The 14,700-nt window shown below is 36.9% G+C and overlaps 1 protein-coding gene across 1 annotated transcript in view; it reads left to right on the plus strand.

Annotated features, from left to right (window-relative positions):
* ANKRD31 (ankyrin repeat domain 31) overlaps positions 1-14,700 on the plus strand; it is a 143,114-nt gene that overhangs the window by 31,511 nt on the left and 96,903 nt on the right. Inside the window, exons 8-9 of the mRNA XM_032404187.1 lie at positions 9,331-9,978; positions 12,226-12,497. Of these exons, the coding sequence (XP_032260078.1) occupies positions 9,331-9,978; positions 12,226-12,497 (920 nt within the window). The remainder of the gene's footprint in view (positions 1-9,330; positions 9,979-12,225; positions 12,498-14,700) is intronic.

Below are 14,700 nucleotides of genomic sequence, written 5' to 3' on the forward strand. Positions count from 1 at the left end.
GTACCATACTGTCTTGATGCTTACAGCTTTGTAATACAGCTTGAACACATTGGACAAAATAGACTTTAAAACAAAAATTAAAACAAGAGACTAAGAAAGACAGTACATAATCATAAATGGAACAATTCGACAAGAAGATATAACAAATTGTAAATATTTACATACCCAACAAGGGAGCACCCAGATACATAGAGCAGTTAATAACAAACATAAAGGAAGTAATCAATAGTAATACAATAATAGTAGGGAACTTCAACACTCCACTTACATCGATGGACAGATCGTCCAAACAAAAAATCAGCAAGCAAACAGTAGCTGAGAATGAACATTGAACCAGGTGGATCTAACAGAAATATTCAGAACATTCCATCCTAAAACAGCAGGATACACATTGTTTTCAAGTGTACATGGAACATTTTCTAGAACAGTTCACATATTAGGCCACAAAACAAGTCTCAACAAATTAAAAAATGTCAAAGCCATACCATGCATCTTTTCTGACCACGATGCTATGAAACTAAATATCAACCACAAGAAAAAATATGGTAAGACCACAGAAATATGGAAGTTAAAAAATATGCTACCAAACAATTAATGGAACAACCAAAAAAATCAAAGAGGAAATCAAAAGATACATGGAGAGAGGGGCGCCTGGGTGGCGCAGTTGGTTAGTCATCCCACTCTTGGTTTCAGCTCAGGTCATGATCTCCGGATCATGAGATCAAGCCCCATGTTGGGCACCATGCTGAGCTTGGAGTCTGCTTAGAGTTTCTCTCTACTTCTCCCTGTTCCTCTCCTCCCACCTAAAATAAATAAATAAATCTTTAAGAAAAATACATGGAAACAAATGAAAGCACAACAGTTCAAAAGTTTGGGATGCAGCAAAAGCAGTCTAAGAGGGAAGTTTATAGCAATACAGGTGTAACTCAAGAAGAAAGAAAAATCTCAAATAAACAACCTAAACTTACCCCTAAAGGAGCAAGAAAAAGAAGAACAAACAAAACCCAAAACCAGGAGAAGAAAAGAAATAATAAAGATTAGAGCAGAAATAGGCAAAATAGAAACTAAAAAAATAATAGAGCAGATCAATAAAACCAGGAGCTGGTTCTTTGAAAAGATCAACAAAATTGATAAACCTTTAGTCAAACTCATCAGAGAGAGAGAGAGAGAATTCATATAAACAAAATCAGAAATGGAAGAGGAGAAATAACCAACACCACAGAAATACAAAGGATTGTAAGAGAATACTATGAAAAATTATATGCCAACAAGTTGGACAACCTACAAGAAATGGATAAATTCCTAGAAGCATATAATCTCCTAAAACTGAATCAGAAAGAAATAGAAAATTTGACAGACTGATTACCAGCAATGAAATTGAATCAGTAATGAAAAACTCCCAACAACAGAATGTCCAGAACCAGATGGCTTCACAGGTGAATTCTACCAAATTATAGAGTTGATATTTATTCTTCTCAAACTGTTCTAAAAAATTGAAGAGGAGGGAAAGCTTCCAAATTCATCCTATGAGGCCACTGTTACCCTGTTACCAAAACCAGAAAAAGACACCACAATAAAAGAGAACGACAGGCCAGTATCTTTGATGAACATAGATGCAAAAGTCCTCAACAAAATATTAGCAAACTGAACCTAACAATACATTAAAAAATCATTCACCACAATCAAGTGGGCTTTATTCCCAGGATGCAAGGGTGGTTCAGTATTCACAAAACAATCAACATGATACATTACATCAACAAGAAAAAGGGTAAAAACCATGTGAACATTTCAGTAGATGCAGAAAAAGCATTTGACAGAGTACTGTGGGGATTCACAGTGCCTGGATAGATAAAATCTGACTTGTATATACCTCCCTGGATGAGACTAATTGAAAAGCAAAGGAGGAGTGCCCAGAATGCTGGGCGTCCTTTGAAGTTTCTTGGCTGAAAGCGGCCAGATTCTTACTGTGGCTCAAGGTTCTCATCTAGGGAGAAAATGTTTAAATTTTGAAGAAATACAGGTACCTGTAGTGGTCACGTACTTCACGAACTCCTTGCCTTGCACGTATGTCACGAGCACTACTCCTACCACATGCTGCCCCATATATTGCTGTCCTGATCATTAAGGCTACACTTTCCTTCTTGTTTTTCTCTTGCATGTGGTGTATTGATAAAATTAACAATAAAAGTGGAGACAGAGCTTGGCTCGAGACCTTTCGCCATTAGAGTGTCTGTCCCCTCACCCTCTCCTTTCTCCTACTTTGGTGTCTGGAGTAATCTTTTCATTTGCCGTCTCAGGGTTTGCTGGCCAAACCCGACAAACATCCATTCATGATAAAAACCCTCAACAAAGTAGGTTTGGAGGGAACATACCTCAATAATAAAACCTTTATATGAAGACCCATAGCTGACATCATACTCAATGAGGAAAAACTGAGAGCTTTTTCCCTAGGGTTAGGAACAGGGCAAGGATGTCCACTCTCACCACATTTATTCAACATAGTAGTGGAAGTCCTAGCCTCAGCAATCAGACAACAAAAAGGAGTTAAAGGCATCTAAATTGTGAGGAAGAAGTAGAACTTTCACTATTTTCAGATGGCATGATACTATATTTAGAAAATCCTAAAGACTTAACCCAAAAACTACTAGAACTGATAAATAAATTCAGTAAGGTGGTAGGATACAATATCAACATACAGAAATCTGTTGCATTCCATACACTAATAAGCAGCAGAGAGAGAAATTTAAAAAAAAATTCCCATTTACAGCTGCACCCAAAACAATAAAATACCTAGGAATAAGCCTAACCAAGGAGGTGAAAGACTTATGCTCTGAAAACTATAAAACAATGATAAATGGAAGACAAACAAATGGAAAGATATTCAACACTGATGGATAAGAAGAATATTGTTAAAATGTCCATACTACCCGAAAGCAACCTACATATTTAAAGCAATCCCTATCAAAATACCGACAACATTTTCCACAGAACTAGAAAAAAATGATCCTAAAATTTGTATGCAACCACAAAAAATCCCAAATAGCCAGAAGCAATCTTGAAAAAGAAAAACAAAGCTGGAAGTATCACAATCCCAGATTTCAAGTTATACTATAAATCTGTCATAATCAGAACAGTATGGTACTGGCACAAAAACAGAAACATAGATCAATGGAACAGAACAGAGAGCCCAGAAATAAATCCTCGTTTATATGGTCAGTTAATCTTTCACAAAAAAGGCAAGAATATGGAAGGGAAAAAGTCATTTCAACAAGTGGTGTTGGGAAACTGAACAGCTACCTGCCAAAGAATGAAACTGGACCACTTTCTTAAACCACACACAAAAATAAACTAAAAATTAAGAACCTAAATGTGCTGGCTGAGTAGTATTCCATTGTATATTTGCAATGATGTGGTTGGAACTAGAGGTTATTATGCTAAGTGAAATAAGTCAAGAGAAAGACAGTTATCATATGATTTCACTCATATGTGGAATTTAAGAAACAAAACAGAGGAGCATAGAGGAAAGGAGGGAAAAATAAAACAAGATGAAACCAGACAGGGAGACAAACCATAGGAGACTCTTAATCATAGGAAACAAACTGAAGGTTGCTGGAGGGGAGGTGGGTGGGGGAATGGGGTAACTGGGTGATGGGCATTAAGGAGGGCACATGATGTAATGAGCACTGGGTGTTATATGGAACTGATGAATCACTCAACTCTGCCTCTGAAACTAATAATATACTATATGTTAATTAACTGATTTTTAAATTAAAAAAGTGTTTTTTTATGAGCTATTCAAATAAAAGGACAATGAAACTCCACTTGTAAAAAAAAAAATAAAGTCTATTTTGTCCAGTGTATCATTACCCTGGATTTTTGTTCATATCCATTTGTGTGATTAATGCTTCTCCATCCCTTCACTTTCAATCTGCATGTTTCTTTAGGTCTGAAACAAGTCTCTTATAGGCAGCATATAGATGGGTCTAGTTTGTTTTTTTTTATCCATTCTGACACCCTCTGTTTTTTGATAAATGTTTTAGTCCATTTACATTCAAAGTAATTATTAATAGATATGTATTTATTTCCGTTTTGTTATTGTTTTATGGTTGTTTTTGTAGTTCTTTGTTCCTTCTCTTGCTCTCTTCTCTCACGATTGATTGGCTTTCTTTAGTGATATACTTGGATTCCTTTCTCTTTATTTTTTATATATCTATTACTGGTTTCTGATTTGTGGTTACCATTATGTTTGTATATAATATCTTCTTTATATAAGTTGATGGTTGCTTAAGTTTGAACCCATTCTTTATTCCTCTCCCCCTGTGTTTTAGGTATATGGGATCGTACTTACATCTTTTTATTTTGTGAGACCATTGACTGATTTTTACAGATACACTTCTTTTTACTGTGTTTGTGCTTCCTACTTTTCTTACTCCTCCTTATGGTCTCTTGTTTCCACTCAGAGTTCCCTTTAACATTTCTTGTAGGACTGGTTTAGTGGTGATAAATTCCTTTAACTTTTGTTTGTCTGGGAAACTCTTTCTCTCTTCTCCTTTTCTGAATGATAGCCTTGCTGGATAGAGTATTCTTGGCTGCAGGGTTTTTCCTTTCCACACTTTGAATATATCATGCCACTCTCTTCTGGCCTGCAGAGTCTCTGCTGAAAAATCAGCTGATAGTCTTAAGGGGTTTCCCTTGTTTGTAACTATTTTCTTTTCTCTTGCTGCATTTAAAATTCTCTATCACTACTTTTGCCATTTTAATTACTATATGTCTTGGTGTGTACCTCCTTGGGTTGATTTTGTTGGCAGATCTCTATGCCTCCTGGATCTGGATTTCTGTTTCCTTTCCTAGATTCAGGAAGCTTTCAGCTATTATTTGTTCAAGTAAATTTTCTCCTCCCATATCTCTCTCTTCTCCTTCTGGGATTCCTATAATATGAATGTTATTATGCTTGAGAGTGTTGCAGAGTTCCCTGAATCTATTTTCATTTTGTATTTTTTTTTCTCTCACCTGTGTGGCTTGATTCTTTCCATTACTCTGTCCTCCAGGTCACAAATCCATTCTTCTGCTTCTTGTAGTCTACTACTTATTCCATCAAGTGTATTTTTAATTTCAGTGAAATTCTTAATCTCTGATTCTTCTTTATGTTTTCTATGTCTTTGTTAAGGGTCTTACTGAGGTCCTCCACTTGTTTCTCTGGTCCAGCAAGTATCTTTATGACCGTTATTTAAATTCTCTCTCAGGTACATTACTTACCTCTGTTTCATTTGGCTCTCTTTCTGTGATTTTGTCTTGTTCTTTCATTTGGGACATATTCTTCTGTCTCCTCATTTTGTCCGAACTCTGCATCTGTTTCTATGTGTTAGGAAAGTCAGCTACATCTCCTGCTCTTGAAAGCGGTGGCTTTATGAAGAAGAGTTCCTGTAGTGTCCTGCAGTGCAGCGTTCTCCAGAACCTGGTGCGTTGGGGGCGTCTTCTGTGTGTGTTGTGTTCACCTTGCTATTGTGGCAGAGCCACCTTTTCCTTCAGTCCAGTTGTCTGCAATGGCTCTCTTTATCTCTTGTGGGTAGTATTTGGTCCCTGTGTTGTTAGTGGGCTAGTTTGGAGCCATCTTGGGGTTGAGTTGAGTCAGACCAGGCATTTGCCAGAGAGGCAGAATCACCAAACTGTGGGGCACTTTCCCTGTGTTGTCCCCTTAGGAGCTTTTGTTGGTGGGCAGTGCCTGCAGTTAGATCAGCAGTCTGCCCCTAGCCCACTGCTGGGGCTGCATTTGGACTGGTTTATGTGGTTTGTCTTTCCTTCTCCCTGAGGCAAGAGTCACTTTGGAGTGGTGCTGGCCCCTGTTGGGGCTGCTTACACACTGGGAGTCTTATTGTACCTTTTTGGATGGGCTCTGGCAGAGAGCTTATTGGAGGGGGTGGACCCACAAAATCTGCGGGAGCAGGAGGTGTGTTGTTAGCAAGTTAGGTAGCAAGTGTCTGCATCCCACTCGTTCCTCCACATGGCCATGTGTTTAGACTGGGGCGTGGATAGGGTGTGAAATGGCACCTGCCAGCCAGCTCCTTTGTTTCTAGAGAAGTCTCCCAAGGATCCCTGCACCTCTAGCACATGCTCTGAGATGAATAAACAAATCTTCCTCCCCTATTCTCCAGGTGTTTTTCCAACTGCTGCTTCTATGGTGTATCTCTGCAGGCTGTTTTTTTGTGCCGTCTCTTTAAGTGAGGACTGTTTCCTCTCATCCTCCTGGCCGAGCCCACTGATTTTTAAAGTTCTAGGTTTTAAGTTCCACTGGGGTTGTAACAACTTACGAAATTTAACCCCTTTGGTTTTCAAAGCCAAATGTTATAGGGATTTGTCTTCCCCAGCAGGCTTCCCCTCAGGGTGATAGTATGTTTCTCTCCTCTCTCTATCCACGTGGAGTTCGTCCCTCCCAGGGAGGGTCCTGCAGGTCTGTTTAGCTCCCCACTGCATCTCTGCCCTTCCTACCCTCTTCATTGTGGCCTCTTCTCTTTGTTTAGCTATGAGTTTGTTCTGCCAGTCTTTGGGTCATTTTCTGAATTATTTACACCAATGTGAGTGTTATCTAGTTGTATCTGTGGGATGAGGTGAGTTTAGGGTCCTTCTGCTCCACCATCTTCCTTAGAATGTACCTTGATCTGTGTTTCATATCTAGTATCATTAGTCTTTTATTGTGTATCTAGAAGAGAAGTGTGTAACTTATTATCAAACTGTTGAGATGATGTAGCAAAAATGCCTTCTGTTGGTTTGTCTGTTACCACAGTTCTTTTAATATTTCCTGCTAGATACTGCTTTCCCATCTTCCAGATGTTGTTCAGTAACCACATATTGAGTGCTTCTTTTGGCTTTGCTTTCTGCTTGGTGCTATGGGAAATTAGAAGACTGTGAGACTGACTCTGCCCACAACAGACTCAAGGAGTCCAGGATCTCTCCAGGTCAACCCTACCATACCTATACCTGTACCTTATTTTATCTCAACTATAGCTTATACATTACCACCTCCATGCCTTTGTTCAAGTCAGGAGCCAAAAAGCAAGGGAAAGAACATAAAATATGGAACCAGAAAGTGTGTGTTTCAAGGGCAAATATGTCCATTTTCATGTGTAAAATACCAATAGCAATACCCATTTCAGACGATTATTGTGAGAACTGAGAGCAATGATAGGTCATGGTGTCTGGCACCTCCTTGGGGCTTAATATGTATTTTTCCCTTCTTCAACTCCTTCACAAATCTTTAATTTCTGGTTCAAGTCCTTCTTCCTGTGCGGATCTATCTCAGATGACTGGTGATCTTGACCAAAGTAATTGTTCCCTCTTAAACAATCATTATTCACTGACTATATTAGTATTTCTCAATCATTTGCATCCTATGACATTAATAGATCTTCTGAAAAAAAGGATCTTTGTGAACAAAGAAGTTTGGAGATTACTATATTTTAAAGTCTTCTCAGAGATTTTAATGCACATGTTCTGAGAAGTCTTGTGGTAAAGAAACCTGGTTAACTTTGTTTAACCAAGCATTTTTTTAAGCAATCGTGAAAACCCTCCACTGCCTCCTGTTCCTCCCTCCCCAGAAAACTTCTTGTAACACACTGGGCTCTTTTGTTTATGCCATTCATTTGAATTCATACAGTGTTTTTGACATTATTTATATTTATTTAATGTCTTATGTATTTATACCTTCAGTCTTCATTTAGAAATTAAGTTCCTTTAGGGCAGAGTCCAATGTATATACCTTATTACATCTATGGCCTTGAATTTAGTAGATATAAGTTCTTCAAATAGGAGGACTGTGACTTAAAGAATGGATAGATTCTGGTTCTTTAATTTTTTCTAAATTCCTTTTATCTTTCTGAGCAAATTATATTTTACATTACTAATAAATATATCTTCTTAAGCTTTGTATGCTACATATAGAGAAGCAAAATGGTGGCAGGTGGAAAGGAAGGGGAGAATAAAATGGTTTTCACTTCTCTTATTCAAATCAAATCAGAATACCAGAGAGCTTACAGATTACAGTGCATTGTGTCAGAATGGTGTGTCAATGGAAGATGGATTTGATTTTTAGAAATAGCCAAAAGTCATTGAAACCCATTCTGTTATTTAAGGTCAAGCAAATTAACAGGTTTTTTTTTTTTTAAGATTTTATTTATTTATTTGAGAGAGAGCACACGCACACATGTGCACAAGTAGGGGAAAGGGCAGAGGGAGAGAATATCCAAGCAGACTCCACTGAACACAGAGCCCAATTCAGGGCTTGATCTCACGACCCATGAGATCAGAACCTGAGCCAAAACCAAGAGTTGGACACATAACCACCTGAGCCACCCAGGTGCCTGGCACATTAACAGTTTTTAATGGTAAAAAAAAAAATGTTCAGTGTCTTCAAAGTATTGAGACTTTTTTGAATGGCTTATAAATGGTTTTTGACAGCAATTTCAAAAGAGGAAGTCTAATAATATCTTGATCATTGGAAAAATTATAAGAACAGGTATATATAACCTGTTAAGATGATGTCTTTGAAAAGTAATAGTCATTTAGAAATACAAGTTTTGTGTAATGTGTTTAAATTAACCATAATGCAGAACCATTGATTTATAGCTAAGGCCCGTAATATTTATATAGAGCTGTGTCTTTATTTTTCTTCTTTTTCCCCTCTGATCTTCTTTCCTTTGGCCTTTTCACTTCATAGTCACATCGTGATACAGAGGTGGGGAATAAAAAGAAGGTGAAACTACACCAATTTTATTCTTGATTAATGATTTTTATAAAGTTCAATAGTGATTTTTAAATATAATTAATTTATTTAGTTAGTTTTAAGTAGGCTGTGCACCCAGCACAATGCAGGGCTTGAACTTATGACCCTGAGATGAAGACATGAACTGAGATCAAGAGTCGGATGCTTAACCGACTGAGCCACCCAGGCACCCCAGTAGTGATTTTAGGCAAGGGATAATTTTACAGTCATTAACTGCAATGGAGTTTTGAGATGAGCTACTAATTTAACTATTCATGCCACTCTATCTCTTCTCTTTGCACAAATAATTTAAAGTTAGCTGAATAGATAATTGGCATCTATAATTATGACGCAGCCAATTTTACTCTTGGTCCTCTGTGAATGTTTAGCCATGTATTCAGAGTCATTAGTAATTTGGTATAGGAGATTAGTAGAGTATTTTTATTTATGGAAGGGGAAGAAAATTGATAAAACTTGTTAGTGGTAATTTACCTAGATGATAAACTAGAAAACTATGAAGTTTTAATTTTAATTTTGGCATATGCTGTAGTGACGGAATTTCTGTTTCTACACAGGAACTAAGCACAGACAGAGACTCTCCTGAAATTAGCTTTCTCTCAGGTACTACTACTAAAGTATCTGATGTGGTGGTTGTAAAGGAGAAACCATTACTAGAGCCAGAGAAGATCTTAGCAGTACCAAACAACTTTTCTGAGTCTGGAAAGGAAGCCACATTGACCATGAATTCTGAAGAAACCAAGGATGAAGAAAGTTCTCTTAAAACTTTTGTGTCTGCCTTAGAAAGGTTACTCACATCACCAGAAATCACTCAGGAGGAAAGACTGTTGGAAATAATGAGTGATTTTGAACCTAAAGAGTTGGCCAACCCATTGAGCAACTCTCCAAGTTCCATATCAGTATCTTTGACATGTCACAAAGATTTACTAGAAGACACAAAGGATGATGCATTGCCAACTGAGTTGTTAGCAGTCCTAAACACATTATCAGAGGGCAACGTGGGACCCGTCTGTCATGGAGAAGAGGGAGGCAGCAGTCTCAGGGCTGGAAATGAATATTCTGGAGTGGAGCCCAAGAAGTCTCAGACCACTGAAGATTGTACACAAATAGCAGAGGTGAATTTTGAGTCTCTTTGTTCTGCTCCACTCTTTGAACAAGATTCCAAGTTAGGGGAGCTGCAGGACAAGCATCTTTCACTGCAGCATGTAAGTGCAAGTGTGAGCCTATGATTTTGCCTTTTATAGTGACCTTTACCAAGTCTTCATTGCCCATATACTTTATTTTAAATTCAGATCCTCTTGGGGCACCTGGATGGCTCAGTCGTTAAGCGTCTGCCTTCGGCTCAGGTCATGATCCCAGGGTCCTGGGATCGAGCCCCGCATTGGGCTCCCTGCTCTGCGGGAGGCCTGCTTCTCCCTCTCCCCTTCCCCCTGCTTGTGTTCCCTCTCCCACTGTCTCTCTCTCTGTGTCAAATAAATAAATAAAATCTTTAAATTAAAAAAAAAAATTCAAATCCTCTTCCCAAATATCAACACTCAGAAGATGCTTTTTGAATTTGAAGCATAAACTGATCTTTCTAGAGATTCCAGGGGTAGAGTTTTCAAGGGATTTAAGTGTTGAAATAGATAAGTTTCTCATCAAAGACCTGAGACTTATTATTAGATTGCTTGTATATAGGAAGGAAATAATTATCTACCAGATTTTTTCCTGTTAGCTCAGAAAATCACTATGCCTACCTGGGTGCAGAGTAGAGAGGTAGATATCCCACATTAATTTCTAGTTGAGGATAGAATATATGCGGTTGGGCTGCCAGGAGAGGGAAAAAGTTATGCTTGGCTTCAGCAGAACTTTGCAATCAATGTCTGAGGCTACTGTCAAGTAGCACAGTTCCTGGGGTTTAGAATTCCTGCAGTATTATGCCTGGAGACCGTGCAGTGGGCTACCACTAGCCAAGTCTCTTTTTTACGTTAACAGGTTTTTTTTCCTTTTTAAAGGAATCTTATTTTTTTTCCTGATTACAATAGTAATACACCCTCATTATAAAAAAAAAAATCAAACATTACGGCAATATACATAATAATATAATAAAAAAAGTCCCTCACAATTCCACATTTCAGAGATAATCACCATTAACAATTTGGTGTATCTGTCTTCAATTTTTTCTATGCATATTCTATGTAAGTTTATTTTATATAAATGAGACTATATTATACATAATGCTTTGCAACTTTTTAAAATATTTTTTATGAAAGTGTAGTTGACATTTTGCAACTTGTTTTTTAAATTTAATAATACATCTTGGTTATCTTTGTCAGTGAATGTAGCATACTAAAATCTTTTTACTTGCTAAATACTATTCGACTATATGGATATTTTGTGTGTGTGTGTGTGCGTGCGTGTGTGTACATATATTATATAAATATAATTTACTTAACTAATTCACTAATGATGGTCATTTGAATTATTTTCTTTCTTTTGGCTATTACCAGGCAACTTTAATGAACATCCCTGGGACAATTTGAATAACACATTACTAAGCTCATGTTGCAAAATACATACCTGGCATAATACTGCATGCAATTCTCATAGAAAACATCTCAAAACAGACATAATAAAATTTAAAAAATCCAGAAAAAGAAAAACTAATCATGGGGATAGGGTATGAAGATTAAATTAAACATTCCAGTATTCTAATCTGAAAAGAGGTAATATAAGTAAAATGTAGGAGATTATAATTGATTGGTATTAATAGAGTGAGCATGAATTTAGCAAGTGTTCAAAAAAAAAAAGAGGTAAAGTAAAAAGTAAAAAAGAGATTGATTTAGAACAAATTAAATACCCTTTTACTCAGCCATAATAAAAATATGGAACTTGTTATGCTAAAAAGCTTTGCAAGCTGGATATATAAATAAGCTCAAGAAAGGTTTACATGATATGTGTAAAAACATGTATCTTCATGAAAGTTAAATCTATAATGGATTATTAAGGGGAAGTTAGAGCCATTCATGATATACTGGTAACCTTTTAAAATCAATGTAATAGAAGTTATGTACAATCTTGTCTCACAAAATATTACTCCCTGCTGTCAAACAACAAACACTGGGCTGAACAGAGCATTGATCTGGTCTAGTATGACGTTTCTACTGTTTTTATATGTCATTTTTTGCTGCGTAGTTAAAGCATCCAGAGTAACCTTAGTTTTGCTCTTGAATTTTAAGGATGAATATTGATAAGAATAATTTTTACTTATGCTCTTCTCGTCTGAGGCTTTTAAAATCTGCATTGGCTTTTATTATATTATTAAATTTTTATTGTGTAGCCTGTGGATTTTTGTACTTTCATCTTATAAGAGGCATTTTTGTATAATCAAAGGACAAGATAAAACTTAATTTCTTCTCATTTTAAATCTTTTGCATTGTTATAATTATTTGTGTATTTACATCTTATTACAGACTCTAGAAGATCCAAGTCTATCTGGGCTGCAAACTTTAGTTCATCAAAGTGTCACCTCTTGTGATCCACTAAATAATAAGGGAAATTCAAATTCGGTGGAAAATAAGTCTGACCAGGACCCTCCATGTGTGTTAAGGAGATCGTCCAGACTGAGAGCAGGCAGAGATGAAAAGCACACAGATGACAAGTATAAGATGCCAAAAAAGATTTTACCAAAGATACTTGTCAGTGAGAATCAAACAAATAATAACTCTTCAACTAAGAATTTCAGGTATACTCCCAAATTACATCTCTCTCTCTAGATATGCTACAGACTTTATAGATAATTCTATGCTTGGGACACTAGAGTCAATATACAGTTACCCCTAAGTGAAGAACTTTATTTTTTAGTGTTGTTGCCTTATTTACTGTGCAGTTATTTTTTTTTAACCCAGAAAATTCTACTTTTTTTTAAAAAAAGAGTAAAGGGAGATTTGTTGGATTTCAGCCTAATGCTAATTTCCATTCTTTCTTTTTTAAATTAAGTTAGTTAGCATCCATCATCACACAGTTACAAAATTTTCTTTTCTTGAGAATTTCTAAGATTTACTCTCTCAACAGTTTTCAACTGTGCAATACGGTATTGTTAACTACAGTTACCGTGCTGTACATTCCATCCCCGGACTTATTTATCTTATAAATGGAAGTCTGTACTTTTTGATCACTTTCACCCATTTCACTCCCCACCCCCCTGCTTCTGGAAACCACAAGTCTGTTCTCTGTATCCTTGAGTTTGGGTTTTTTGTTCGTTTGTTTGTTTTTTTGATTCCACATATAAGTGAGATCATACAGTATTTGTCTTTCTCTGTCTGACTTATTTCACTTAGCATAATGCCCTTTAGGTCCTTTCACATTGTCACAGATAGCAGGATTTCCTTTTCTATGGCTATTCTGAATAATACTCCATTGTGTGTGTATGTATGTATGTGTGTGTGTGTGTGTGTGTGTGTGTGTGTGTGTATGTATATACCAATTTTCCTTATCCATTTATCCATCAATGGATACTTAAGTTGTTTCCATGTCTTGGCTATTGTAAATAAAGCTGCAGTGGACACGGGTGCAGATATTTTTCAAGATAGTAATTTTATTTCCTTTGGATAAATATCCAGAAGTGGAAATGCTGTATCATGTGGTAGTTCTATTTTTGATTTTGTGAGGATTTTTTGATTTATACTGTTTTCCATAGTGCCCTCACCAGTTTACGTTCTCACCAGCAATGCACAGGGGTTCCTTTTTCTTCACATCCTCAGCAACACTTGTTCTTTCTTGTCTTTTTAATGATACCCATTATAACATGTATGAGGTGATATCTGACTGTGGTTTTTATTTGCATTTTCCTGCTGGTTAGTGATGTTCAGCACCTTTTCCTGTACCTATTGGCCATTTGGATGTCTTCTTTGGAAAAATATCTTTTCAGTTCCTCTTCCATTTTTTAATTGGATTGTTTGCTCATTTGCTATTGAGTTGTATGAGTTCCTTATATATTTTGAATATTAACCCCTTATTAGATATATGATTTGCAAATATTTTCTCCCATTCAGTAGGTTGCCTTTTTATTTTGTTGTTGGTGTCCTTTTCTGTGCAGAAACTTTTTAGTTTGATATAGCTCTAGTTGTTCATTTTTGCTTTTGTTGCCTTTGCTTCTGGTGCCAAATCCAAAAAATCATTGCCCAGACCAGTGTCAAGGTGCTTACCCCTGTGTTTTTTCCTACGAGTTTTATGGTTTCAGGTCTTACAATGAAGTCTTTAATCCATTTTGAATTGATTTTTTGTGTATGATTTAAGATCGATGCTCAGTCTCATTGTTTTACATGTGGCTATCCAGTTTCCCAAACATCATTTATTGAAAAGATTGTCCTTTCCCCATTGTATATTTTTGGTTCCTTTATTGTAAGTTAATTGACCATATATACATTGGTTTATTTCCTAGCTTTACAGTATTCCATTCAGCTGTGTGTCTGTTTTTATTCTTTATTCCACTATTTTGCAGTTTTTGATCAGTGTAATCCCACATGGCAAGTCCTGTTTTCTTGCAAAGAGCCTATCTTTTTCCCTAGAAGGTGATTAGATAATGGCATGCCAGCTTAGGGAGTGAGGGGCAAGAGACTCAGAATACTTGTAGATGACTGCTCCTAAAGGAGAGAAACCCACAGGTGGCACAAAGAAAAGGCTAGAAGCCACAAAAACTGGCATGCCTGTCACAGAATTATCTGCAGTTTACTCAGGAGCCATCTCCATATTTTAAACTGCCATGCTCTTTGGGTCCCTGGGTGGCTCAGTTGGTTAAGCGTCTGTCTTTGGCTCAGGTCATGATCCCCAAGGTCCTGGGATTGAGTCCCACATCTGGCTCTCTGCCCAGTGGGGAGTCTGCTTCTCCCTCTTCCTCTTCCTCAGTACTCAGTACTCTCAAATAAATAAATAAAATCTTAAAAAAA

This window comes from Phoca vitulina, unplaced genomic scaffold, assembly GCF_004348235.1.
Source record: "Phoca vitulina isolate PV1807 unplaced genomic scaffold, GSC_HSeal_1.0 scaffold6, whole genome shotgun sequence".
In the NCBI taxonomy this organism is placed as follows: domain Eukaryota; kingdom Metazoa; phylum Chordata; class Mammalia; order Carnivora; family Phocidae; genus Phoca; species Phoca vitulina.